Source organism: Microchirus variegatus, assembly GCF_963457635.1.
Source record: "Microchirus variegatus genome assembly, chromosome: 5".
Taxonomy (NCBI): Eukaryota; Metazoa; Chordata; class Actinopteri; order Pleuronectiformes; family Soleidae; genus Microchirus; species Microchirus variegatus.
The window spans coordinates 34,812,262-34,838,538 of NC_139806.1; the positions used below are offsets into that span (position 1 = coordinate 34,812,262).

General features: G+C 40.7%; 1 protein-coding gene across 1 annotated transcript in view; it reads right to left on the reverse strand.

The window, feature by feature from the left end:
• Nucleotides 1-12,926: 12,926 nt before the first annotated feature.
• The window catches only part of impg2a (interphotoreceptor matrix proteoglycan 2a), a gene marked incomplete at both ends in the record, with an annotated part of 32,486 nt that continues 19,135 nt past the window's right edge, over nt 12,927-26,277 (reverse strand). Inside the window, 8 exons of the mRNA XM_083889745.1 lie at nt 12,927-13,010; nt 14,663-14,864; nt 17,304-17,492; nt 20,058-20,268; nt 20,995-21,214; nt 21,298-21,564; nt 22,927-23,732; nt 25,148-25,322. Of these exons, the coding sequence (XP_083745871.1) occupies nt 12,927-13,010; nt 14,663-14,864; nt 17,304-17,492; nt 20,058-20,268; nt 20,995-21,214; nt 21,298-21,564; nt 22,927-23,732; nt 25,148-25,322 (2,154 nt within the window). The remainder of the gene's footprint in view (nt 13,011-14,662; nt 14,865-17,303; nt 17,493-20,057; nt 20,269-20,994; nt 21,215-21,297; nt 21,565-22,926; nt 23,733-25,147; nt 25,323-26,277) is intronic.

Genomic DNA, 26,277 nt, shown 5'->3' on the forward strand with positions numbered 1-26,277 from the left:
AATGAGGAGCAGTGCATCCACCGTTCCAGAGGGGGGCGCTGCGCTTCTGAGAACGGATGTGCTGGATAGTACTGGCCAATCACAAGACTCTGTCTTCTGGGGGTGAAAGTTCACTCTGAAATCTCGCAGCAGAAAAACACCGTCAGAAAAGAGGATTTCTATCGGCTCGTTTACAGCAACTAGGAGGTTTTTGACCATAAAAACAAGTTAATATATGTAAGTAGACCTCCATAACTAACATTTATGTGCAACAGGACCACTCTATGGGCCCTTAATTGTTGTTTCGCTTTTTGCTTCTGTGCATATCGCTCCTTCATTCTTGGTCACTGTAAGTTGTAAAGAGTAAATGCATATGTTGGAAAGTTCAGTAATTTGATTTTAAAATAAAAAAAAAAAAACAGGAATGTGCCTCACTTTTTCCAGAAAGACAAAAAGCGCTGAGTGCGAGTCACTCGGCTCTTTATGGGTTTCGTACGCGATTGTCTGGGTCAATCGGCCGTACAATGTTTGAGTCAATATGGCGAAACAGCAGCTCAGGCAGCTTCTTTCACTCATTTCACTCCTATTTTAGACACAGTGAGTGCGCTTGGAAATGATTCACTAAGTACTGACCAAAGAAAATAACTCTGATCTACATTTGTTGAGGATCTCTCTGCGTCCACTGTGACGCAACAGTCTTTTCCAATCAGCAGTCAGCGTGGAGCAGACTGTTACGCAACCAAAACAACAAGGATCGCCAGATGATCACTGCTACAGTAATGTCACAAACCAATACTGTGAAGCTGCGATCCTATAAACAATGAGCACATTTTACAATGAGCGTGTAATAACGTGTTGTTTTTCTCCCCATTTCCATCATTTGAACCCTGTAGCCACTTAAAGCCAGTTTGTGAGCTCAGAGGGAAATGTGAGCGTCTTCTCCCAAACCCAGGAAAAGAATACCTGCCGTTCTATAAGCAGGATATTTCCCTGCGTCATCCACTCCACACGAGGAGCTGTTTTTGTCCTGTGGACTGCACTGACAGAAGGTCTGGAACAAGACAGCTGAGGTCATGTTTTAACCAGTGTGGTTATTCATCATGTCATGAAGTAAATGCTCCATTACACCCACAACCTGGAAAAAAAAAACAAAAAAAAAACTAATATTAATTATGCTCTTTTATTTTTGTCCCAGTGGGGACAAATACCTCATTGCATCAAAGGATGTTTCTGTCCCAGCTTATTACAATGGATCGTGTGTTTTGACAACACAACAACAATCACCAAAACAGACGTGCTGCCAAACATCTAACTGATTCTTGCTGAAAAGTGGCCAATGGGTAACGTTCCTGCCAAATGACCAGGTCTGACCCTAACACTGATTATAGACAAATGACAAGAGCGGATTCAGACTTTAAAGAATAACAATACAATATTTTTTGTATATGGATCCAAGTGGGAATTTTCACAGTTTAGGGAAGTATTGAAATTACACATATTGTTATTTTAAAAAATAAATAAATAAAATCAGGTCACTTTTATCCAAAGCAACTTACAAAAGAGGAATAGCTAGAAGTAGTCTTGGAAAGAAAATCACTTGATAGGAGTAGTGAACTGACGGAGGGTGCAGAAGTGGATCCAGGTGCAGAAGGAGGGGTTAAGGTAAGAGCTAGGACAGAATATGCTCTTGGAAGAGCTGGGTCTTCAAGAGCTTCTAGAACATTGGTTCTCAAAGTGCGGCCCGAGGGCCAATGGCGGCCCGCAGAAATATTTCTGGCGGCCCCGCAATGAATTACAGTTGATAGTTTTAATCCAGGAGCTACTAAGCTTGTTAAATGTTTATTGGACATTACTGGATACAGACCAATAAGTGTAAACTGTACAACTGTATTTATTATGTCATCAAATTTTGGATGACATAGTGACACAGTATAGTATGACGTTTTTGTCAAATTTTGGTGTTGAAATTTTTTCCCTAAAAATTGTCAAATTTTGGACCCAATTTTTTGGGGAAAAAAAATTGTCACATTTGGGACAGCATAGTATTGTACAACGTTTATGTCAAATTTCGGACCAAAAACTTTTTTCCCCAGAAATTGTAACATTTTGAACGACATAGTATAGTATGACATTTTTGTAAAATTTTGGAACAAAATTTTTTTTTGAAAAAATTGTCATATTTGGGACAGCATATATGTAATTGTTGTCAAATTTTGGACCAATTTTTTTTTTCTGAAAAACAATTGTCAAATTTGGGACGGCATAGTACAGTATGACGTTTTTTTTCAAAAAAATTATCACATTTTGGACAAAATTTTTCCCTTTGGCGGCCCTCAGTCCAATGTTGGGTTCTTAAATTGGCCCTCAGGTATCAAAACTTTGAGAACCCCTGATTTAATACTTCAATTTTAACTACTTTTAAATCTGTAACTATCATAACAGATTATAACAGTTATTTAGAAGTAGTAGAAGTGGAGTAATTAGAAGTAATGATTAGTAACACTCGATTCACATGCTGTGACATGACACGGCATCATCAGGTTGGCCCCATTAGCAACTTGGCAACATTAGCTATGTAGTTAGTTGCTATACCCAACAACAAGCGTCAGAAACATGTGAATACAGCATGATGATGTTTTTGTCAAATTTTGGCATTTCAATTTTTTCCCAAAAAATTGTCACATTTTGGACCAAATTTTTTTGGGAAAAAAAATTGTCACATTTGGGACAGCAAAGTATTGTACAACGTTTATGTCAAATTTCGGACCAAAAACTTTTTCCCCAGAAATTGTAACATTTTGAATGACATAGTATAGTATGACATTTTTGTAAAATTTTGGACCTAAATTTTTTTTGGAAAAAATTGTCAAATTTGGGACGGCATAGTACAGTATGACATTTTTGTCAAATTTTGGACCCAAAGTTTTTTTTCAAAAAAAATGTTCACATTTTGGACAACGTAGTATAGTATGTCGGTTTTGTCAAATTTTGGACAAAATTTTTCCCTTTGGTGGCCCTCAGTCCAATGTTGGGTTCCGAAATTGGCCCTCAGGTATCAAAACTTTGAGAACCCCTGATTTAATACTTCAATTTCAATTTGTAACTATCATAACAGATTATAACATAGTTATTTAGAAGTAGTAGAAGTAGAGTAATTAGGAGTAATGATAAGTAACACTCGATTCGCATGCTGTGACATGACACGGCATCATCAGGTTGGCCCCATTAGCAACTTGGCAACATTAGCTATGTAGTTAGTTGCTATAGCCAACAACAAGCGTCAGAAACATGTGAATACAGCATCACAGAAATGATACGAGTAATGAGTCAAATGTCTGAAATGAATACTTGGTGAAACTGCTTGAAATAATGAACTTGGGGTGATTGCAGTTGTATTATGGCAAACTTGATCAAACACGCCCAAATACTGAAGTTGCATGTATGAAAAAGTGTATTTTAATATCGTAAGATAAGATTTTGTCACTACTAGTGATAAATAACATTTTGAAAATCAATTCAAAATGAACACGTGTAACGAGACGGTTGGTAACGAGCAGAGATATGTGGCAACAAAAGTCAAGTCAGCTGTGATGAAGACAAATTTAACTTACCAGCATTTTCTGAACCAACTTCTCATAAAAAGAAAAGTCGAAAAGCCAGTGTGCAAGTGTTTCCCCTGGCCTGCAGACTCTGCTGGACAGCTTTGTATCACAGCTAATGGCGTCACACTCATGGCACAGACACGCACTCTACTTCCCATCAGGAAAACTGCTCATCCCAGAACATCTGTGCGGTATAAATCACCCCTGGAGAGCGTTACCTCACAAACCACCAGGCCTATGAGTGACAAAGCGAAAAAAGCCCATGGCAGGGGCCGCAAAAAGCAAGAGAAAGGAACTTAACCATCCAAAAATTGCAATACATCATTTTTAATTGCCAAAAAAAAAAAAAAAAAAATTATGCTTCAAATGGGATTTGGGGATGAGAAATAAAAACAGGCTGAAAAATAGGCTGATGCAACAGCAAAGCTCAAATTGATCCCGGTTAGGCTATATTTTCACGTCTGTTTCACCACGTAGATGTTTAACCGTCTGATTTGGTTGCTAATATACTAGTATTAATAAAATGATGCCAAATATTAAAAATTCTTAACACTTGCATACTTAAAGGGACACTTTGTAGTATTTATGGGTTTATATAACCCAAAATCCACTTTTTTATACATATTATGTGCTCCTGCATTGTCTAGTCCAGGGGTCTGCAACCTGCGGCTCTAGAGCCTCATGTGGCTCTTCAGCCCCTCGGTAGTCACTCCTCGCTCATGTTTTTCACATTTTTTGTCAAGTTAAAGGCGTAAATAATAGTGTTTTGGATATTTTGTCCGTCACATCCAACTGGAAAACCTCCCCTGAAAGCCATTAAAGTAATGCGCACATGAAGAAATTCACATTTGGAGTCCTGTCCATGCTTAGATCCATGTACTTAGGCCAGGCATATTTTCTCATACATAAACTACATAAAATTGTACATAAAATTTCATCTCAAAGTCATTTTTCTACACTTTAGAGGTTTGGTATCAACGTGCGACAAACTGTAGTTCTTTGAATATAGTACATGTGTAAAAACAACAACTTTACATGTTGTTTTATCTTCATTATAAAGGTTTTTTGCGGCTCCAGAATAATTTTATTTGGGTGGAGAGGGGACAAAAATGGCTCTTTTCATTCTAAAGGTTGCAGACCCCTGATCTAGTCGCTGTATAATAGTTTTTGTTTCATTTTGTAGTGTTTCAAAAAGTCATGTAAAATAACATGGTTGCGGGCCGCGGTTGCATAGCCACTGTTAGCAGCGAGACGCCATGTTTCTACCGGAGCCTGTAAGGACAAACGCGAGAGAACAAATCAAGCGTCTCTTTACTTGTAGCAGGAAGTCCCGCCTCCTCTCTCTCCGCTTCGTCTGCTACGGCCGCGGTAGCTCCGCCCTCTCCCTCGCCTCACGAACCTCATCTGCTGACGCGGAGAAAGACGACGAGGACGACATTTGACCGGCTGAGGACACCGTAGCGCTCAGGGAAGGGAGGGGGTGAGCAGAGGAGCAGTTCTTTGTTGTAAATTTCAGCCTCTCCTCTAGATGGCACTATAAACTACTTACTTCACATTTAAAAGATAATAATGTCTAACTGCAATTACATGTTCAAAAGGGAGTAGTTTTAGATTTTAGAGTTCATGTTTCACAACAGCATCTCGTCACATTTTGGCACATAAATTGGTCGCATGACTACGGAATGTAAACAAAGACAGACAAAATGACACCACCGCATAAGTAACAACAAAACATATCCATCACCCCCTGGTGGTTAGGCGCAGTATCGGCTGTTAATGCTGCATCCTCCATGTCGGCAGATGAGACAAGCTGCCCCCCCCTGCATGTGGAACAATGCTTCTCAGAGCACACAGATGCAGGTTGGAAAACCAAAACAACTTTAAAATGAAAGAAATAATTGATGAATGCTGGTCCTGTATTGAGTGAAGGTCAGATTTGGGGCCTGGAATATCAGAAGAATAAGATGAGGGAAAAAAATGACTTGCACACAAGAGTCAGTGAACTCTTTTTCACCCATTACATCCAGTACATCACTGATGAGGCACGTGGGCCGCAAAGAGGGAAGTGATCCAGCTACGTGCCTTTTCTGATTCTCTAACCCCTCTCATTGTTTTCACACAGGGAAACATAATGGAGCCTCCAAACTTGGCAAGAGTCTCAAACGTAGAGAGGAAGTTAAGTTTACAGTATATCATCTGGTCAAAAACCTTCATTGACAGCTGGTTTACTTCATTCAGATGCACCAGCTTTAGCAATTACATAAATATTAAATAATAAGGCTTTGGTTTCACGTAATTCCTCAGCGATACTTGTACTTCGGGCATGGGCATCATCGATCTGTCACAAATCCATTGATTATAAATTCACATATTTTGAAATTTGATTATTTAGTTCACTATAAAATAATGCAAATACCGTTTAAGATACTTCCAGACAGTTTTCCAACGCTGGAAAGTAAATATGATTTCAGAGATTAATTTAGTTGTATTGTGCAGAGCAAAAAAGAGATATTGCTATTGGTAGTAATATTGCTATTGGATATTGCGTATTGGTACACGCGTGTATGTATATGAAAGTGTGTGTGTATGTGTGTCTTTTTTTGCCTATTTTGGGAATACACATCTGTACAAAGAACTGTATACATTCTAAATATTGTAGTGTTCAAAGAACTGCTCCTCTGCTCACCCCCTCCCTTCCCTGAGTTACTACTTATGCAGTGGTGTCATTTTGTCCGTCCTTGTTTACATTCCGTAGTTATGCGACCAATTTATATGCCGAAATGTGATGAGATGCTGTTGTGAAACATGAACTCTAAAATCTAAACTACTCCCTTTTGAACAAGGTGAAGTAAGTAGTTTATAGTGCCATCTAGAGGAGAGGCTGAAATGTACAACAAAGAACTGCTCCTCTGCTCACCCCCTCCCTTCCCTGAGCGCTACGGTATCCTCAGCAGGTCAAATGTCGTCCTCGTCGTCTTTCTCCGTGTCAGCAGATGAGGTTCGTGAGGCGAGGGAGAGGGCGGAGCTACCGCGGCCGTAGCAGACGAAGCGGAGAGAGAGGAGGCGGGACTTCCTGCTACAAGTAAAGAGACGCTTGATTTGTTCTCTCGCGTTTGTCCTTACAGGCTCCGGTAGAAACATGGCGTCTCTCTGCTAACAGTGGCTATGCAACCGCGGCCCGCGACCATGTTATTTTACATGACTTTTTGAAACACTACGAAAATGAAACAAAAACTATTATACAGCGACTATAGACAACGCAGGAGCACATAATATGTATAAAAAAGTGGATTTTGGGTCATATAAACCCATAAATACTACACAGTGTCCCTTTAAATCTACCATCACTGGCTCCTCCAAACTGATTTCTCCAGACAGGACTCCTGCACACATTTGGTTAAAGCATGAAAAAAAAAAAAATTGGCTCTATCGTGCTTCCAATTCCCTGACATGTAATATGTTTATTTTTCACAGCCCATTTCACATAAAAACACAAAAGGCCCTCCTCCGGTGGTTGGACGGGATCAGATCAGACACATCCAAAATGCCCCCACACTCATCGAACCTTCAGTGGTGAAAACTGTGAAAAATGTTCCCAGAGTCCGAGGGGACGTCCTCAAATGTCCTGTTTTATGAGAAGCAACAGCGCAAAAGCCAAAGATAAGTATTTTACAGTGTTGTTAAAAAAATGACAGGAGAAAATAAATCACAATATAGAGGCTAAAGCTTATATTTGTGTCATTCTTGTTTAATAAAATACCTGAATAACTGGCTCATCATTTATGAGAACAGTTGCAACAATAATCAGTTAACTCGATTATAGCTGATGGTGCTTGTTGCACTTGCTTACCTAAAGTCCTGATGAGAGGACTTACAGGTACTCAGACCTACTAGTAGTTGTCAGAATATGATGCTGTGGATTTACAGTCAGTGTGGCTTAAAGGTGACATAGAGTGGTCCTGTTGCACATAAATGTTAGTTATGGAGGTCTACTTACATATATTAACTTGTTTTTATGGTCAAAAACCTCCTAGTTGCTGTAAACGAGCCGATAGAAATCCTCTTTTCTGACGGTATTTTTCTGCTGCGAGATTTCAGAGTGAACTTTCACCCCCAGTCTGTGATTGGCCAGTACTATCCAGTACATCCGTTCTCAGAAGCGCAGCGCCCCCCTCTGGAACGGTGGATGCACTGCTCCTCATTATCAAAACATTGTTTTAACAGTGTTTAAAAATAGCTTCTTCACGACTCCCCGCCGCAGTCCCTTTGATGACTTTGACCCGGAGTCAGACCCAGAGTCAGAAGACACTGTTGCTCGTGAAACACCTCCACAACGGACATTATTCTTCTTCTGCGGTTCAATATACGCAACCGGATGTGCCCGGACTAGTGCCCGGAGCAGGACGATCGGTTGTTCAGGAGAACCGCTGTTTACGTAACTATTACGGGATTTTCAGTGATCTCGTTGAGCCCCGAGATTACAATAAAACACAACGTTCTCAGCAGTGGCTGAACTGTTTGTTTAGAACCGTCAGGGCTTCATAAACAAGGTAATGACGCAGATACACACCAAAAAAAACAGCGTTAATAGGAACTTCCGGTCTAGTTCCGCTTTAAGATAAATAGATTAATGGATGAAATCCAAATTCATAATGGCACAGTGACTCCGTCCAAGCAAACAACCATGAGTAAGAGCTGGATTACCAACTGGACCCCAGAGCCCCAAGGTTCCAGGTGTTCCAGGGTTTACTCCATGTCACTTTGGTCCAGTCAGCATGATTACTCCCACATTTGTTCGAAATTTTGAGTCACTCATTCCCAAAATTACACCCGGAACGTTGAGTTTACTAATGTGAAAACTGAGGCCAGCTCACAAATATTTACATTTAAAAAGAGAATTTTTTGACACATTGACTCATCTGTTTTCAACTCTATTGATCAACATCAAGTTTTCTGGAAGCATTTGGAAATAATGGAACTCAGGGCTCAATGTGGACCCAAGTGCGTGAAGGTCCGATACTGACAAAATTAAAAAACAAGAAAGGAGAAGAGATTAATTAATAATTTGATTGCAAATATATATATATATATATATATACATATACATAAATGTTAACAACGTGAGCAATTTGTGTATTTATTTACTTGTTTAGTCCACATAGTTGAGACTATGTTTCCCCAGAGCACTTGCTGGTCAAGAACAACTTTCCTCAATCCTCCAAACAAATTATGCTCCAGCATGAAAACATTAGATGTCATGCTGTCATCGTGCCGTAATGATTTCCTCTCTCACTCCGTGTGTTCCATTTTTCACCCGTGTTGCTCTGCACCGAAGTGACACTGACTTCATACTGTTGCAGAGTCCAAAACTGGGTCAGCGCAGAGCCACTTGTTGCTGCATCCAACATTAACATCAAACACAGGAACACCCTCCTGCTCCATCACTGCAGAGGTTTCCATTCTCTTGGATTAAATACAATTAAATGACACCAACACAACACACGGTGACCTCACCAAACCACACCAAATATAATCCAAACATCTGGAACGATGCATTTACTAGAACATAAACAAACAAGGGGCAGACTATGGATTTAATTCAAGCACAATAGCACACTGTTAACATTTAATGTTGTCTTACCATGTCAACATTTTGTTTACACAATGTCCTGCACTTACACAGACATTTAAATGCACAGTAAGTATGCTTCCAAATGCTTCCACAGTATACTTACATATATTAACTTGTTTTTATGGTCAAAAACCTCCTAGTTGCTGTAAACGAGTCGATAGAAATCCTCTTTTCTGACGGTGTTTTTCTGCTGCTTGATTTCAGAGTGAACTTTCACCCCCAGAAGACAGAGTCTTGTGATTGGCCAGTACTATCCAGCACATCCGTTCTCAGAAGCGCAGCGCCCCCCTCTGGAACGGTGGATGCACTGCTCCTCATTATCAAAACATTGTTTTAACAGTGTTTAAAAATAGCTTCTTCACGACTCCCCGCCGCAGTCCCTTTGATGACTTTAAACCGGAGTCAGACCCAGAGTCAGAAGACACTGTTGCTCGTGAAACACCTCCACAACGGACGTTATTCTTCTTCTGCGGTTCAATGTACGCAACCGGATGTGCCCGGACTAGTGCCCGGAGCAGGACGATCGGTTGTTCAGGAGAACCGCTGCTTACGTAACTATTACGGGATTTTCAGAGATCTCGTTGAGCCCCGAGATTACAATAAAACACAACGTTCTCAGCAGTGGCTGGACTGTTTGTTTAGAACCGTCAGGGCTTCATAAACAAGGTAATGACGCAGATACACACCAAAAAAACAGCGTTAATAGGAACTTCCGGTCTAGTTCCGCTTTAAGAATGGACCAACAGGACATGATAGAAACAAAAAGCCATTAAGCAATAGTACAACACAGTATTAGTTATGTTTCTGGTAACTTTTCAAGTGTTACTGTAGAAATGTTGTCCAGTTTTACCCAAACAAACTTTGTCCAAAGATGTCCAGTGGCAGCAAAAATGTAATGTAAATGCCTCACGATGACACAGGCAGTTCACCTGATCAAGAGAAGGCACAGAGGAAGAAGGAAGAGCAGTCAACACCTCTGCTCACGCAGACAGACAGAGATCACGCAGGCCCTTTATTAGGAAAAAGATAATGTACTGAATGACGGTCCCTCAGAAACAGTAGTGTAGGCTCTGACAACCAACGCCAAGAAGAAGACGAAAGTCTCAGGGAGCTTCAATTTATATGAACACAGAGGCTTGTTTCTGTGAAGCAGAAGATGAAATTCAGATTTTACAAACAGTAGCTGATATTGATAAAAAAAAAAAAACAGAGCCTGTTGTCTATATACTATAAGCTTAGATTGTTTTAGCAAAGCATAGCTTAGCCTCATGACTGGAAACAATTACCTTGCCTCTATCCAAAAAGCAACAATCCAAAAACCATATTATAAAGATGTCAATTTGTCATTTTGATGGGGATTTGTACAGGACTATTCCTTGGCTTGACCGGTCACTTCCTGGAGTGTCCTGTGGTTGTACGCCAACAGTTCCAGGCCAATAACGTAACTCTGTATATCAACATCTGCAAAATTGATATCTATATTTTCCCACTTCTATTTTAAGCTTTGACAAAGGCTATATAACAAATTCATTACAGAGCATTATGGTTTCTGATCAGCAGATGTTGGACAAATGCTAGCTTTTTACACTAGTTTCCAGCCTGTAGGCTAAGCTAAGCTAAACGCCAACTGGCTGCAACTACAAAGTTGTCATCCAGACATTGTCGATGCAACTTGGATGAGCGTATTTTCCGAAAAATGTCAAAGTTTTTCTTTAAAGCTCACATAGAGTGGTCCTGTTGCACATAAATGTTAGTTATGGAGGTCTACTTACATACATTAACTTGTTTTTATGGTCAAAAACCTCCTAGTTGCTGTAAACGAGCCGATAGAAATCTCTCCTCACTGACGCTGTCCTCAGCCGCGGTGTTTCAGACTGAAATCTCACCCCCAGAAGACAGACTGTGTTGTGATTGGCCAGCCAGCGTAGAGCCTTCCCAACTGTCTTGTGATTGGCCAATACCCCGGAAGTGACATAATTAGCACACCAGCTCTCAGAAGCGCAGCGCCCCCCTCTGGAACGGTGGATGCACTGCTCCTCATTATCAAAACATTGTTTTAACACTGTTTAAAAATATTTTCGTCACGTCTCCCTGCCAGTGGCCGGACCAGGAGGATCTGCTGTTCAGGGGAAATGCTGTTTACATAACCAGAAGGGAGATCTCGCTGAGCCCGAGATTACAATAAACACAGCGTTCTCAGCAGTGGCTGAACTGTTTGTTTCGAAACTTCAGGGCTTCGTAAACGAGGTAATGATGCAGATACACACTAAAAAACAGCATTAATTGGAACTTCCGGTCTAGGTCCGCTTTAAATGTATTGTCACATTTACTAGGCGTAAATCCTGAGTCCTAGTGCAACACATTTTACGGATGCTTACACTTAAAAGGTGGTTATTGAGTGAGATGTTAGCATTAATTATTTCTTCACCCAAGATGTGTGTTATTTCATTTCTTTTCATCTAGTTTTATTATATATATAGTCTAACTAACATCAACTATTTGAAGCCCACAGTTGGGCTATACCATCAGTGATCGAGTCCAAGGTGTCACCATTTCCGCAATGTTGAAATCTAAGTCTTCAAGGCTGAGTGTATTTGCAAGTTGGTCTCCAGTGCTGCACTCTTACACAGTTAAGTAACTGATGTACTAACAAACACGGAGTGCTATGTCGAGTTCTTCCTGCCATGAAGGAACAAGCAATAAGCACACTATCTAGTTGGACATGTGAATCGTCCCTGCACAACATTGAATAATGCTACGGCGTTGCCATTTCTATCAGTATCTTATTATTTGAGCATGTAAAAATAAATAAATATCAAAAACAAAAATCACTCTTCATCAATTATAAAATCTGAGTCCCCACCTTTCGAATCTGAATGTGCTAAATGCTCAAGTCTTGGAACTCAGTACTACAACAATGGCTCCCGAATTTCAATTATTAGGTTGAAATTATAAGGTATTTGTAACCTTTCCATAGGTGTATAAGTAATTCATGTGTGTTAATTTAGATGAATGTTTGTTATTGTCTAAACTACTGTAGCTGATACTGGTATTTTTACTTAACTCTTTGAAAGCTACTTGCACTGCGACTACAACTAGAAACCTACACCACAGTTTTACGAAGAAAGAGGAAATACCTTGTTCACAGCAGAGGTTCAGCTTTGTGCAGAGGAGTTCTCTCTGCTGGTATGCAAGACACTGCAGCAGATACAGATACGTGGACAAACATTAGAGCTTTATCTCTCCAGGGAAAATCACTGATTCTACTTACTGCACAAACAAGAACCTGCAACTTAACTCAGGATTTTTTTCTGGCATGAAAGATCTCTCGTTGCACAGACAAGAGGCGGAACCAAAGCCAGATCCCATTTAAATACCATCACAGCCATTACACACACATCAACACGCTGCTAATGCCAAACTGTTGGCAGACAAAGGAATGTCTGTGTGTCGTAACTGTTTCTGTCTCACTTTTCTCAGCTTCTTGCTTTGCTGGGGAAGATTTTAAAAATGATGAACCTGCCTCCCCACGGATTTGGCGTGGCTCGACCCGCTCATCTCCTCCAGCTCTCTACTAATAAACTAATCCTATTTTTTTTCAGTCTGATCTTTTCAACCTACCATATCTCAAACTGCTTTTCCCCTTTTCCTAATATCCTGCCTGGACTGTTTATCTCACTGTGGTGTACATTGGGGAAAACCAAGAGAGGCACTTACACTTGATGCTGCCGTACAAAGTCTGCAAACTGCCGGTCCTTCGCGTAGAGCTCAATGATGCGTATCCTGTCTTGAATTTCCTGCAGGAACACATGATATCAGTCAGGAGGGACCATTACATCAGTACATCACGTGCAGATAAAGAGTACAACAAACAGGCAGAGGCTCAAACCAAGCAAGATCTCACACAAAATAAGAATACCAAAGCAGTCGGTGGGAAAAGGCTATTGCAGCTTTAAGTGTGGAAGTTCAGACCACGTGTGTTGGACAAAACCTTTGAAAATGGAGGGACAAAGGAATAACAGCTACATGTACACTCATAGATAAGCAACATTTTAAATCATTTAGTAAACTTAAAAACGAGTTTGGATTGGAAAATTGTGATTTTTATAGATTTCTTCAATTAAGACACTTTTATGAGACGGAAATTAAGAAGGAAATCTCATTGGAAGGGAACGACGTGATTGAGGTGTTGACAGGTGCATACAAGCATACTCCAGAGGTTTAATGAAGCAACAAGGAAGGAATACACTGTATGTAAAAGTGAAATGGGAAAAATAATTTGACATCGAGTTGTCTGAGAGTGATTGGCATTCCATTAATAAGACCCCACACACATCCACTAGCTCTAAAAGATGGAGGGAGTTTGGTTGGAAAAATTTTATAAGTTTTTTTTATTACACCACAAATTAAAAACAAACAATTGGGCCAACAACAATTTTGTTGGAGACAATGTGGGCAATCGAATGCCAACCACTCTCATATATTCTGGTCATGTATGAAAATACGATCATTTTAAGATGGGGTTCGTAGAACCATGGGGGACATTTTTGGACATAATATCCCTGATGAGCCCAGGTATATGTATCTGGGACTGATCCTAGATGATGTAATAGTTAAAAAAGATGTTTACCTCTTCAAGATCCTACCCCTTGTGGCTAAAAAAGCCATTACAAGAAGTTGGCTGAAAACTGAGCCACCTGGACTGAGCCATTGGCTGGACATTGTGGAAGAAATACGATCAATGGAACAAATGACCTATAGCCTACGAACTAAGACGGATTCATACACTGCAAGATGGACAAAGTGGCACCTTTATGCAAGATAGTAGTGTTTCCCCCCCCTGTATTTGTGCTTTGTTAACCCTAACCTTGAGTTACTATTGCACCTGGCGATCAAATTGTCATAAGCAAGACAAATGTCACTTTCTGCATTTCATAATAAGCATAGGCAGGGAATTTATTTCTGTTTCAACCGCCCATTCTTACTCCAGAAAACAATTATCCTCAAACACATTTCCCCAAAACAGAGCTTTAGTGTCTTAGTAACCAGATATTTCTTTGATCATACTTCAAAGTTAAAAAATACCTGATTAAAGAGTTTTTTATTAACATATATATAATATGGAGAACATTTGGATATCAGGGCTGTAAATTATAATAATTCTTACACAATTTTATTTTTTTTAAAGGTGAAGTAAGTAGTTTATAGTGCCATCTAGAGGAGAGGCTGAAATTTACAACAAAGAACTGCTCCTCTGCTCACCCCCTCCCTTCCCTGAGCTCTACGGTATAGCGACTAGACAACGCAGGAGCACATAATATGTATAAAAAAGTGGATTTTGGGTTATATAAACCCATAAATACTACACATTGTCCCTTTAAAGCCTTGTTAATGTAGCCAAGGTGTCTCTGCTAAACCAACCGTGGTCCAGCAGCCCACACACACGTACCTCCTTGGTCAGTTCACTGTTTTCGTAGATGTGTCGTATCTCCTCACTGCTGAAGTCTGTGGAGGCCTCAGCGCTGGCACTGCTGCAGTGTGGAAACTCGGGATAGCGGCGGTAGTAGTGGCTGTAGCCTGTGGTGACCTCGCTCTCGTACATCGGATTGTACTTGGTTGCCCTCTCCAGAGACGGGAGACTCTCTGCTTCCCTGAAAAAACAGTACGCAGAGAATGTTGTGCCAGTGCAGAGAAGGGGTGACACAGTAATGCTCTGTCTTTGTGGGGCCAAAAAAGGAAAACTGATCTGCAGTGATTTAAATTGTAGTCCATAAGTTTTAAAAACGCATCTATTCAAGCTGTTGTCAAATGAGTTCACAGCTGGTGGTGTTTAGATTTTGTTTAGATCTTTACAATCATGGCTACAAGTTATGAAGTGCAGCGTTAAGCCTTCAGCTTCCGTCTTTACATCCGAGTCAGTGTCCAGACTATTAGAAAAGCACCTTTGTGTTCAGTTTTTTTATGCCTTTTTGGAAATAGATCAACACAAGAGCTGTGTCTCAGGGCTGGATCCTCCCAAGTTACGCATACGACGGAAGAGATGACTCTGTCATCCGTGCACTCGGGAGGAGACAGGAGTCATGCACTGTGTGAAATGAGACGGTCCAGACAACACAACTCACAGGTTCCCCTTCTTCTTCTTCTCCTAATAAATTCCGACAGGCTGTACGCCAAGAGGTTAAATACTGCCCTCCACAGTTCAAAGTCCTGAATCACACAGTTTTTCTGCCTCTCAAAGCCTGACAGCTGATTCATAGATTTCATTTTTGTATATATAGTAATAGTAATACTTTTTTAGCTTTGTGTTGTACCAGTGTTATTAGTTTTCTGATTATATACTTGTTTTGATGGACCTTCCAGTTATTATAACTGGAGGGTGGATTTCCTTTAAATGTTCCAAACCTGAAATTTGATTTACAATACTACAACAATAGTTTAGCGACAACAACAACATCATGTATGTCAACTGTAGGAGCCACTGTGGGGTTAGGTTTAGTTTGGGGTTGGTTCGGGTGGTTGGTGAAGGGTTACTTGTTACAGTGTGATTTGTGAACATGTAGTTAATGTCAACTGTTGGCCCTCGTTGATCCGAGATAAGCTTGGATACATATGGACAGGAATGTAACTTGGACGTACGGCAAGTGGAACTAAAATGTGCAAACCCTTCACACGACTCTCTGCTCTCTGCGATTTCTCGTTATTTCTCTCGAGCCGGCCCAACACCATGGAGGACCTCGAATCAGACACCCCCACCAACATGAGGACGGTAGCATCAAAGTTGCCATACAAGCTCACAATGTATCCTTCAAAAAAAACGAATCGATAACTTAACGATCCATGTGTCAATTGGGGCAGCCCACGTCACGACACAGCTCAGTTAATGGTCAACACACACACAAGTATGTCTAACAGATACTTTGTGTGTGTGTGTGTGTGTGTGTGTGTGTGTGTGTGTGTGTGTGTGTGTGTGTGTGTGTGTGTGTGTGTGTGTGTGTGTGTGTGTTCTTGTACCTGCGGCATACCGAGGACCAGTGAGGGTTGTTAACCAACAAAGTGAGGTCATTTTTACGGAGTGAGGACATTTTGGCCGGTCCTCATTTTGTATTCATTGAAATAACTTCCGTAGGTTGCTATAACATGCTATACTCAATTTTTGGTAATTTTGGACCAAAAATGTTGGGTCAAATTTTTTATTTTTCTATTTTGGACGACATAGTATAGTATGCAGTTTTGGAAAATTTTTGGGAAACATTTTTGGGTCAATTTTTTTTTTTCAAATTTTGGACGACAGTATAGTATGACGTTTTTATACAATTTTGGACCAAAAATAATAATAAAAAAAAAAATAATAAAAAAAGGTTTCCAGCCGTTTTTGCTCTGGGGCTCCACCTGCAGACATGTTATGGTACTGCAACCAGTAGTTCTTTGTAGACGTCATTCATGAAGTAGATATTTGTAATTGTGTTGATTTATAAAGTGGAAATGCTGGTCCTCAGTATGCAGCAAGTACAAGAATGTGTGTGTGTGTGTGTGTGTGTGTGTGTGTGTGTGTGTCTGCATAATAGAGAGGAAAAAAACAGAGCGAGAGAGTTGGCCACATTAATGTGAGGTAAGTGCAGTAAAGAATGTTTTGGTGGATAAGTTTGGCTTTCTGACCGAGGATACGGTCCCTAGATGTCTCAATTGTTTCAGAAAATAACCAGACTCCTTTGATACGAAGCTGTTTACGTACGAATAGAGAGAAAGTCTTCACAAAAAAAAAAAAAAAAAAAGCTTCTGCTCTCTATCAAACTGGAAAAAGGTTGTGTTTATACACAGGAGGAGAGTTAATAGCTTTTGCAGGTTGCAAAAATTCTCACTGGTTAGTCCATCATTCACTGTTCATCTCTTTAAACTCTCTGGTGAAGGTTTACTGCATAAAGATTATATAGACATTATAACCGCATATAAATGTATTTTTAAATCCATCCGTTAAGTCATACAGAATCTTTTAAAACTGGACTTTGGTACCTTGTAATCATAAAACCAAATCTATGTGACACTAATCCCAGATTATGCTTGGATCGTTTTTATCGGCTGCCATTCTTCACCTTATGGGGTCCTCTGCCTCATCTTTGTCATACTGATCCCGTAACGTCCTGGCCAGGAAAAAGATCACGCCAGACGCCACCAACAGGAAGCCGGCCACAGAGGCGACCGCTATGCCGACCACCAGTGGCTCAGACACGTACTCCTCGCAGTGTTCTCCGCGGTACCACCAGTTCTCTCCGACGCGGCACCTGAAGTGAAGATTGAAATTGGTCAAAGTATTGTGACAAACACGGTGGCTTTAATTAACAGATAATAAAAGACAAGCATTCAAAATCTCACTCAGTCATCACTGGTCTTTTATACTTACTAAATTTCATGTTGACATAGTTAAATACAGATTAATTATTACATTCTGTACGTGTTACAAATCACTAAAATGGCACGGTTTGAAGCAAAATGTTTGTTTTCCGTCTCCATGGAACAATACATTACTTTTAGCTGGACAGTGAGAAATAAACAACTATCCAACAGCATCTGGAGCTTGAATTAATGCTTTATGATGTGGTGGAGGGTGTGTGAATCAAAGGTTCACACTCGTCTTGGCACACACACAACCTCTTGTGTGTCTGTTCATGCTCATTCCAGAGAAAACTAACCACACACAACAGCCACAGCGGAGCCAGAGGACGTGTTTCTGTCACTGATCATTTTCTCTCACACACAAGCCTGCGCAAATGCACACGCGCACTAAAGCACAAACAACACACAGTCTGTTTTTGTGAATGATTATTTTTTTCGAAATTGTTATAGCTAATTGCAAATGTTGAAAACGAGTTGCGCCATCATACTCATACACACAATTTTACTAAATGCTAAAGGTGTTAAATGGAACAAAATCATAAAAACTGTGGCTCAACAGACTGTATCTGTTATTGTAATCTATTCACTTCAAACTCTTCAAGAATGTAAAGTAAATGAGAGAAGCCATGATGGATGGATGAATGGATGGAAAGAGAGGTCAGAATTCAATTGTTGAATCTAAAGCCCAGTTTATAGTTCTGCGTAAAGTGCTCTGCGTAGGTTACGCAGAGACTCTGCGTCGACGCAGAGCCTGTCGAAGAGCCTCTGCGTCGTCTCCGACTGCACAAAATATTTTTTAAGTGTCCGTCACTCCGTCAAGGGACAACGGAGACGGCAAGAGCTGCGATTGGTCCTCAGGACAGACCGAGATAGTACTGCTCTGTGCCGGCTCACAGTGAGCACCGAGCGTCCACAGACGCGGAGCTGATTCCCGCCGATAACGTCGCTGCCAAACTATAAATACGTCATATCTTAACACACACAGCACATGTTTAGACTCTAAATGGCCAATTTCTCGCCTCAAATTATCTTAAAACTGCGTTCAGGGACACAGAAAAGTGAGAAACTGCCACTGTTTCAACAACAACAACAGTCTTTCTCTCTCTTTCTCTCTCGGACGCCATTGCTCACTGTAGCCAGAAGCACAACAACCTTGCGCAGCGACCCCTACTGATCGGGCGGGAAATTGCAGCGCATATCCGTCACCACGACGCAGAAGTATAAAGGCTCGAGGCGTCTCCGTGGTGACGCAGACGGATAACGCATTACGCAGTCGGAGAAGTATAATGTGGCCTTAATGTTGTTTCGATTTAAATACATAATATGTAACATTTCTGCATTAAAATAACCAAAACTGAAGAGACTAATATTGCTGAATAGTGTACATCACATTAGCCAAAAAACAACACACTTTGAAACCAAAAAAAGTATGTACCTCTATTCAAGCTAGCGGATCATTTCATTTTGATCACCTTTTAATGACAGAATCCACTTTACCACAAATAGTTAGCCAGTGTGTTGTCTTTTGTTTTTTTCATTTTATTGTGTATATTGTTCATTAAAGGATCACAACTACTCACTGCCATTGAAGCGCTCCGTGTAGTGAATGTGAAAATGCACAGGGAAACCAAACGAGACAACAGTTCCCATGAATCCTTTGCTGGTTTCTGACGTCAGCAAAAAAGGTGAATGTATATATTAAATATACACAATTTATAATATTTAATTTATTACATTTTATTAAATGAAATTAAAAATGTACTAGTTTTTTTTTACTAATACACCTTCCAAGTACACATATGTGGAACCAAATCTAAAGCAATGCTCTGTAGATTTAGCTGGACACGGTGTTGCTGTAGCAAACGCTCCATGCTGAAAGGAATTCTCCATCATATCGAGACTATCTCCTCACTCAGTACACATCAAATATGTAAGGGTGGAGACATTTCTCAGAGAACCATGGTTACAAACGTGTAAACACACCATTTTTCATCACTTTTGAGTCTTTTTACTGATGTCATTTCAATATTACTCTTGACCTTGCTGGGCCTGATTCTGGCCGTTTTAGTTGCCGACAGTCTACTCATCAAATCCACATAGTGCAACAACCAAGATCCAGGTGCTGAGTGGGAATGATGGAGGCTCCAGTCTCCCTTTTACATGCCAATGAGTTGTTATTATAAGGTAAATAATGTTTCATACTGTTACTTTGAAAGGATCTTTTTTTGAAAACATTCCTCTCATTTCCTTGTGATCAACATCCAGTGCAAAAGAAATCAACAAAACTAGAACCTGGGACTCAGGCCTCCTACACAAACTGCCCTGACAATTGTCAAATCTGTTTTGGATTAGGTGATGGAGCACTGGCCTCACAAACCTGCAAATCTCAGACACTCTTTCCCGCACACACACACACACACACGCCGATGACTTCCCCCCTAATCTCCACCCACCTGCAGATGGCTCCCTGGCCAGGGATGATGTCACATTTGCCGTCGTTGAGGCAGAAGTCAGTCTCCAGCTCGCAGATACTCTGACAGGGCAGCCCATCGACGCTGAAGTACCCAGCGTTACAGACGCACTCGGCCTCCCCCGACCACTTGTTTACCTCACACTCTGCATACTCGTTACATGCCTGGAACTTACAGGGATCGGCCTGGTCACCTGGATGTCGGCAAAACAGGAGAGAGTTAACTGACAAGCAGACTACACGTCCAAGTTTCATATGAGGTAATGTTATTAAAAGACTTTGAGTTAGATAAGAGGATCTATACCACTCTATGCAGAGTTAGTTCAATGTCTCAGTCATGATTGTAAACATAAGCATGAATCTGGTATCATGAAGGGCCAATTACAATCGTAAGGATGTTCTCAAATACACATGAGTCTGAAATGCCACATGAGGATGTGAAGAAAATGGCCTAAAATGCTGGGTCTGTTAATATAACTGAGCTACAGTATACAATAAATAATGTAAATGACAACAATTAAACACATTCTTTCCACAGACAACTGCTAAATATGAAAACTACAGGCACTATTGGATTTAGTCACTGTGAGGCAAACATTTGGCTTTTGATCAGGACTTTTCCCTTAAAAACAAACCCCACCTATTTTGTCACTCTCATGTATATTGTATGTATATTCTTATTATTATGATTTACTTTTGCCTTGTGTTCTATTAAAATTCTACTGTTGGATGTTATTTTATCAACCTTTTGTTTTTGTATGCATTCGTTTCAATTTTAATCTTTGTGTTTTTGTCAACCAATTGCATTTGATTTGTTTGAAAACTCCCATATTGATTGAATCAGTGGATGCATGAATGAATGAATCAATGAATCAATCGATCAATGATGATGTAAGTCACAACCAGTGTACATCATCTACCTGACTCAACATCCAGGGAGTATTTATCGATGGCCAGGTTCATGGTCTGGTAGGCGGTGTTGCAGAAGTCTTCCAGGATCAAATAGACTGTGGTGGTGACGCCACGAGCCACAGGTTTCCCAAACTTCATCCGACTGTTCACCACAATGCTTCCGTTCCTGAAGTTCAGGATCTCCAGATTCTCAAAGTGACTCAGGTTGGACTGCAGGTAGGGCACAAGCTGCAAAAGATTTTTTATAAAATATGATTTTTTTTTTAAAGAGTCAGGACAACAACAGCTGTGAGGAGTTGCAATAGTTTTACCAGCTCTAAAAAGCGTTGCTCCAAAGCTTTGTACTCTGGGGAGCTCTTGTTGAAGAGATCATCTGAGAAGACCATGTTGGTCACCCTCAGACTGAAGAACACCATCAGTGCTCGTCCAGGATTCGCAGGCATGGCTATGCTGGCCTGGTCAGTGCCAAAGGGAAACCCGGTGCTGCCCTCCTCCGTGTGGTTAATCGAACCGTAACCGTAATGAAACACATCGTAGCCTCGATCTCCATCGGTGATGTCATCCGAGCCTTCAATGGTCTGGATTTTGGGGACGAAAGAGTGAAATGGTTTTGAGATCAGGTTCACAACAATGGTGGTTTTCTTTCTCAACGACAAAACTGACACAAAATATTTTTATATAAGAATTCAGAATCCTTATCCTTGATGTTTATGTTGAATGATAAAAAAAATTGTTCAGGTTCTCTAACTCCAACGTCTAGATCAGGGGTTCTCAAAGTTTTGATAGCTGAGGGCCAATTTAGGAACCCAACATTGGACTAAGGGCCGCCAAAGGAGAAAAAACAGAAAGAAATCCCATTTGATAGCAGATTGCAGTTCTACAGTTTAGTGTTAAGTATAAGTATAAGTATATATAAGTATATAGTGTTAATATAATGTAATTTAAGCATTAATATAATAACACTTTATAATTTACTGGGTAATTACCCAGTATTTTGGCCATTGTTCTTACCTTCTAATTACAGGTTAATACCAAGTAACACATTTCTGTTACCATATATTTACTGGGTAAATGGCTAGTAATTGGGGGCTGTAGCTACCTGCTTATTACCAGCTTATAACACAATAATACACTAAAATTCACCATATAGAAACCAGGTAAATACCCAGTATTTTTGTTTACACTCATTGGTCTGTATCCAGTAATGTCCAATAAACATTTAACAAGCTTAGTAGCTCCTGGATTAAAACTATCAACTGTAATTCATTGCGAGGCCGCCATAAATGTTTCTGCGGGCCGCCATTGGCCCCCGGGCCGCACTTTGAGAACCAATGGTCTAGATAAATAGTGAGTTAATGATGTCAGAGATGTAATTAGGTTAATCTATGGTCAATATGGGGCCACATGGTGGTGTAGTCACTAGCACCAGTCCAAATGTGTTTTGATTCAAATCACAGGAAAACAAACAAAAGTCTGAGGTTATAAAATGACTTGTTGCTGTGATTTTTAACAGTTATCACCAGAAATGGGGCCAATGAAAAGCAGATGAACCTCCTCTTACCATGTACAATGATGGGAAAACACACAGGAGCTGCCAATCACATGAAAGCTATCATTATCGAGCTTTGTTTATTTGACTGACAATTGAACGAACTATTTTGTTTCATTGGATTCTGTTTCATATTAAGGAACACAGTGACTGCTAACTGCAAAACAGAAATGTGAACAAACACAAAAATACAGAACTGAAAAAACTGTGTTTTATATTTGACCAATCAGATTTCATCCTAAAGTGGGAAACCATAGCTGTAGAGCACATACTGAGTATCCTTACAAAAAAGGGTAGAGCTGGCATATGTTTTACTAATTTCTTTCTAAACTTGGTTGTGTGTACATGTGGTTTGATTATTATTATTATTAGTATAGTAGTAGTATTTTACCTCCAGTAGTGAAGGTTGCCCCTCAGAAGCAGGGTCAGAGATACGTGTGAAGGGCGACTCCCTCTCTGGGGTCAGGGCGGTTGGTTGTACGGGGCTCAAATAATATGTCACTGGTGGTTCTGATTCACCTTTGTTCGCTTGTAAGACATCATCTTCTGTAAGATCTATTGAAATCGTAGGAGCCCCCAGGGTGTCTTTCTCCACAACGGGGGCTTCAGGTGTTTCTGGGTCTTCCATCACCTCTTGACCCTCTGTTGTTGTTGGAAATTCAGATTCTTTCTCAGCCTCGGATGGTTCAGAATCACCAAACACCACATTTTTGGCCGCATCTTCAAGGTCTTCGCCAAGCAGACCAGTTTCTACAGACTCTGGTTCTAATGTTTCACTCAAAACATCTGCAGCATCAGGAGGCAGAACTAAAGCAGGCGAGCCTTCTTCTTTGGTTTCAGTTGCAGTTGTGGATCTCCCTTGCTCCTCTGGAACCTCATTTACAACAACAGAAGCAAGAAGGTCTTTCAGAGTGTCCAGTGCGGAAGTAGGCTCTTTTGTTATCAGCGTGTCTTTTGAAGCGGTCGCATCCTCTTCTTCTTCTGTGGCTGTAGATGGCTGCAGCAGCTCCTCCAGCTCTCCGGAGGCCTCGGTGTCCTCTGACAGCACAGGCAATGTGATGTCTTCCACCAGCACAGTGGAAGGAAGTTGAGGAGGGAGCTCCTGTGGTGGTGGTGATGGTGGTGGTGATGGTGGTGGTTTCTCTACAGCTGGCATCTGCACAGTGTCCTCCAGCAACAGACCTTCCTCCTGAATGCCTGGACAAACACAGATGAGAGCTCACTCTGCATGCCGGCTCGTTTCCCCAGATAGAAATTATTAATTTCCCAGACTCCACAGATGTATCTGGTGAATCTGACAGAACAGTAACAGGAGTAACATGCCATCCAATACATCTTCCCTCACACATATTTGAACAGCACATATTAAAGGTCCCATATTATACCCTATTAACCCAAGTTAAACTAGGTCCTGGTGCCCTAATGAACATGTCTGTGTCATGCTTTAGTCAAAATATCATAAGGATGAAGCACAATAGCAGTTCAATAACTCTGCCAAAACAGCCTTTTTCAGAACACTCGGTTTTGTGCCTGATCATTTACATGTGAATGAGACCCAGGTAAACACACATCCACTGCTTCCAGGGGAGTGTCGATCTAACTTACTATCCACAGCCATACTGTCGCCACTTATCACCTATTGTCATGCACCGTCGTCACAACCCCCGCTCCATATACCCCATAGTAATGTCCGTTTACCCGTTGTTACTGAGTTTCACCGTAATGCATAGTGAGTGACCACGATTTTGGCTTCTCACGATCATAAAAAACATTAAAATCAAAGAAAAACGATTAATGCGCCGCGCGGCCTGGCGTGTATGTAAATTCCCATGCTAGAAAAAGACCCTGAACGCACCAGTGTTACTGCGGCTGAAAGTGACGTGTGTGGATCAACAACACGAGGACAGAACGTGGAAACACGACATCTTTCTGCAGTGCTTTCAAACGCGTGCTCCTCATATCACCGATCCACACACGCCACTCGCTAACCGCAGGCACGTAACTGGTGCGTTCAAGGTGTCCCTCCAGCATAGGAATTTACACACACGATCAACAAAAAAGGGCTTGTGAAGCTTGTGAACATTTTTTTCATAAATAAAATATATCCACTGGACACACAAGTCCTCTGAGGCTGGAAGTTTGTGTAAAACACTGTGCTCCGCTGTGCAGCCACTCTTCCTCCCTCGCCTGCACTCTCGTATTTCACAGGAATAAGGGGGAGCTACGGTGGAGCTGTGAAGTACTCTGCCTGGCGGGGTGCCAACATTCACGGTGAAATGTCCGCACTGTCGTCACTTGGTCGTGTTTTATCGCCTATACTTACACAAAGTGGAACCACTAAAACATGACTGAGTCTTGTTTTGTCACATTTTGGGGACTGGTATGGCCCACTGAGTCCCAAATATAAGTACTAAAAGATTAAAAAGTTGATTTTGCACAATAGGGGACCTTTAAGTAGACGTTTTTTTTTTTATATTGGTTGGTGTGTGCTCTTGAAATCCATGTGCAAAGTGAACGGAGGTTAGGAAAAGGCACAAACAAATAGAAAAAGGAGAAGGAGTAGAGTTAAGTGCAAGGATGAGTGTGTGTTTGTGTTCAGGATTAACACTCACTATCCACTTCAGGTACACTGATGATCAGGACAGGAGGAGCAGACACAACAACAGTGTTCTCATCCAGAACAGTGATGTCATTTCCTGGTGTCGCCTCTGAAATTGTTTCAGACAGCACGTCATCTTCCAGGATTGTGACCTCGGATGGCTCATCAACACCTGTATCAGCAGCCACCTGCATGACAAACAGGTTTTATTATGGTGACTGCACCTGTATTTCATTATTGCCTTGGACTTAGGTGATGCTATGCTGACACGCAGTGCTTACAACACATGCCAAACAAACTCGTTGTCCCTGGTTACACATTTCGCCATTCTACTTCAAATTTCAATAACTGTTTCATAATTGTGAAAAAAAAATGGCCAAACAGAATAGATTTGAAACCAAAAAAAGAGATTTGAGAGCAAAAAAGAGTAAGTGACAATCAAAAAAAAAATGTTTTGATATCGAAACAGAACAGGTTGCAATTGAAAAGAAAATATGAGAGAATATATTTTTCTTCAAATTCAATCAAAAATAATGTTTGTAAGTAAAAACACACCCATTTTGCTTATAAATCAGTCCTCTTTGCTTACAAGTTAAAACACTTTGCTTGCGAGTTACAACGTTTTGTTTGCAAATCAGTCCTCTTTGTTTGCAACTTCTAAAGTTTTGGTTGCGAATTCAACAGCACTTAATGGGCGGGGCCTATGCTGGTGGATGAGAGAAGAGTTTCTATTGGTTGGTTTGACCTGGCTCCAGCAACAGCTTAGTCTTCTGCATCACACCCACTTGTAAGCAAAGAGGACTGATTTATAAGCAAAATGGGCGTGCTTTTACTTACAAACATTATTTTATTGATTGAATTTGAAAAAGAAATATATTCTCTCATATTTTTTTTTCAATTGCAACCTGTTCTGTTTCGATCTCAAAAAATGTTTTTTTTGATTGCCACTTACTCTTTTTGGCTCTCAAATCTCTTTTTTGGTTTCTATTCTGTTTGATTGAATAAAAAAGGAACAAAATTCTCTCCATAAACATATATGTCCGTTCAATAATATGATGAATCTTTCTTATCACACATTGCAGCAGTTGCCAAACTAAGGGTCAGGACATAAGATGGGGGTGTGTGTCTCGACCAGGCATGCAT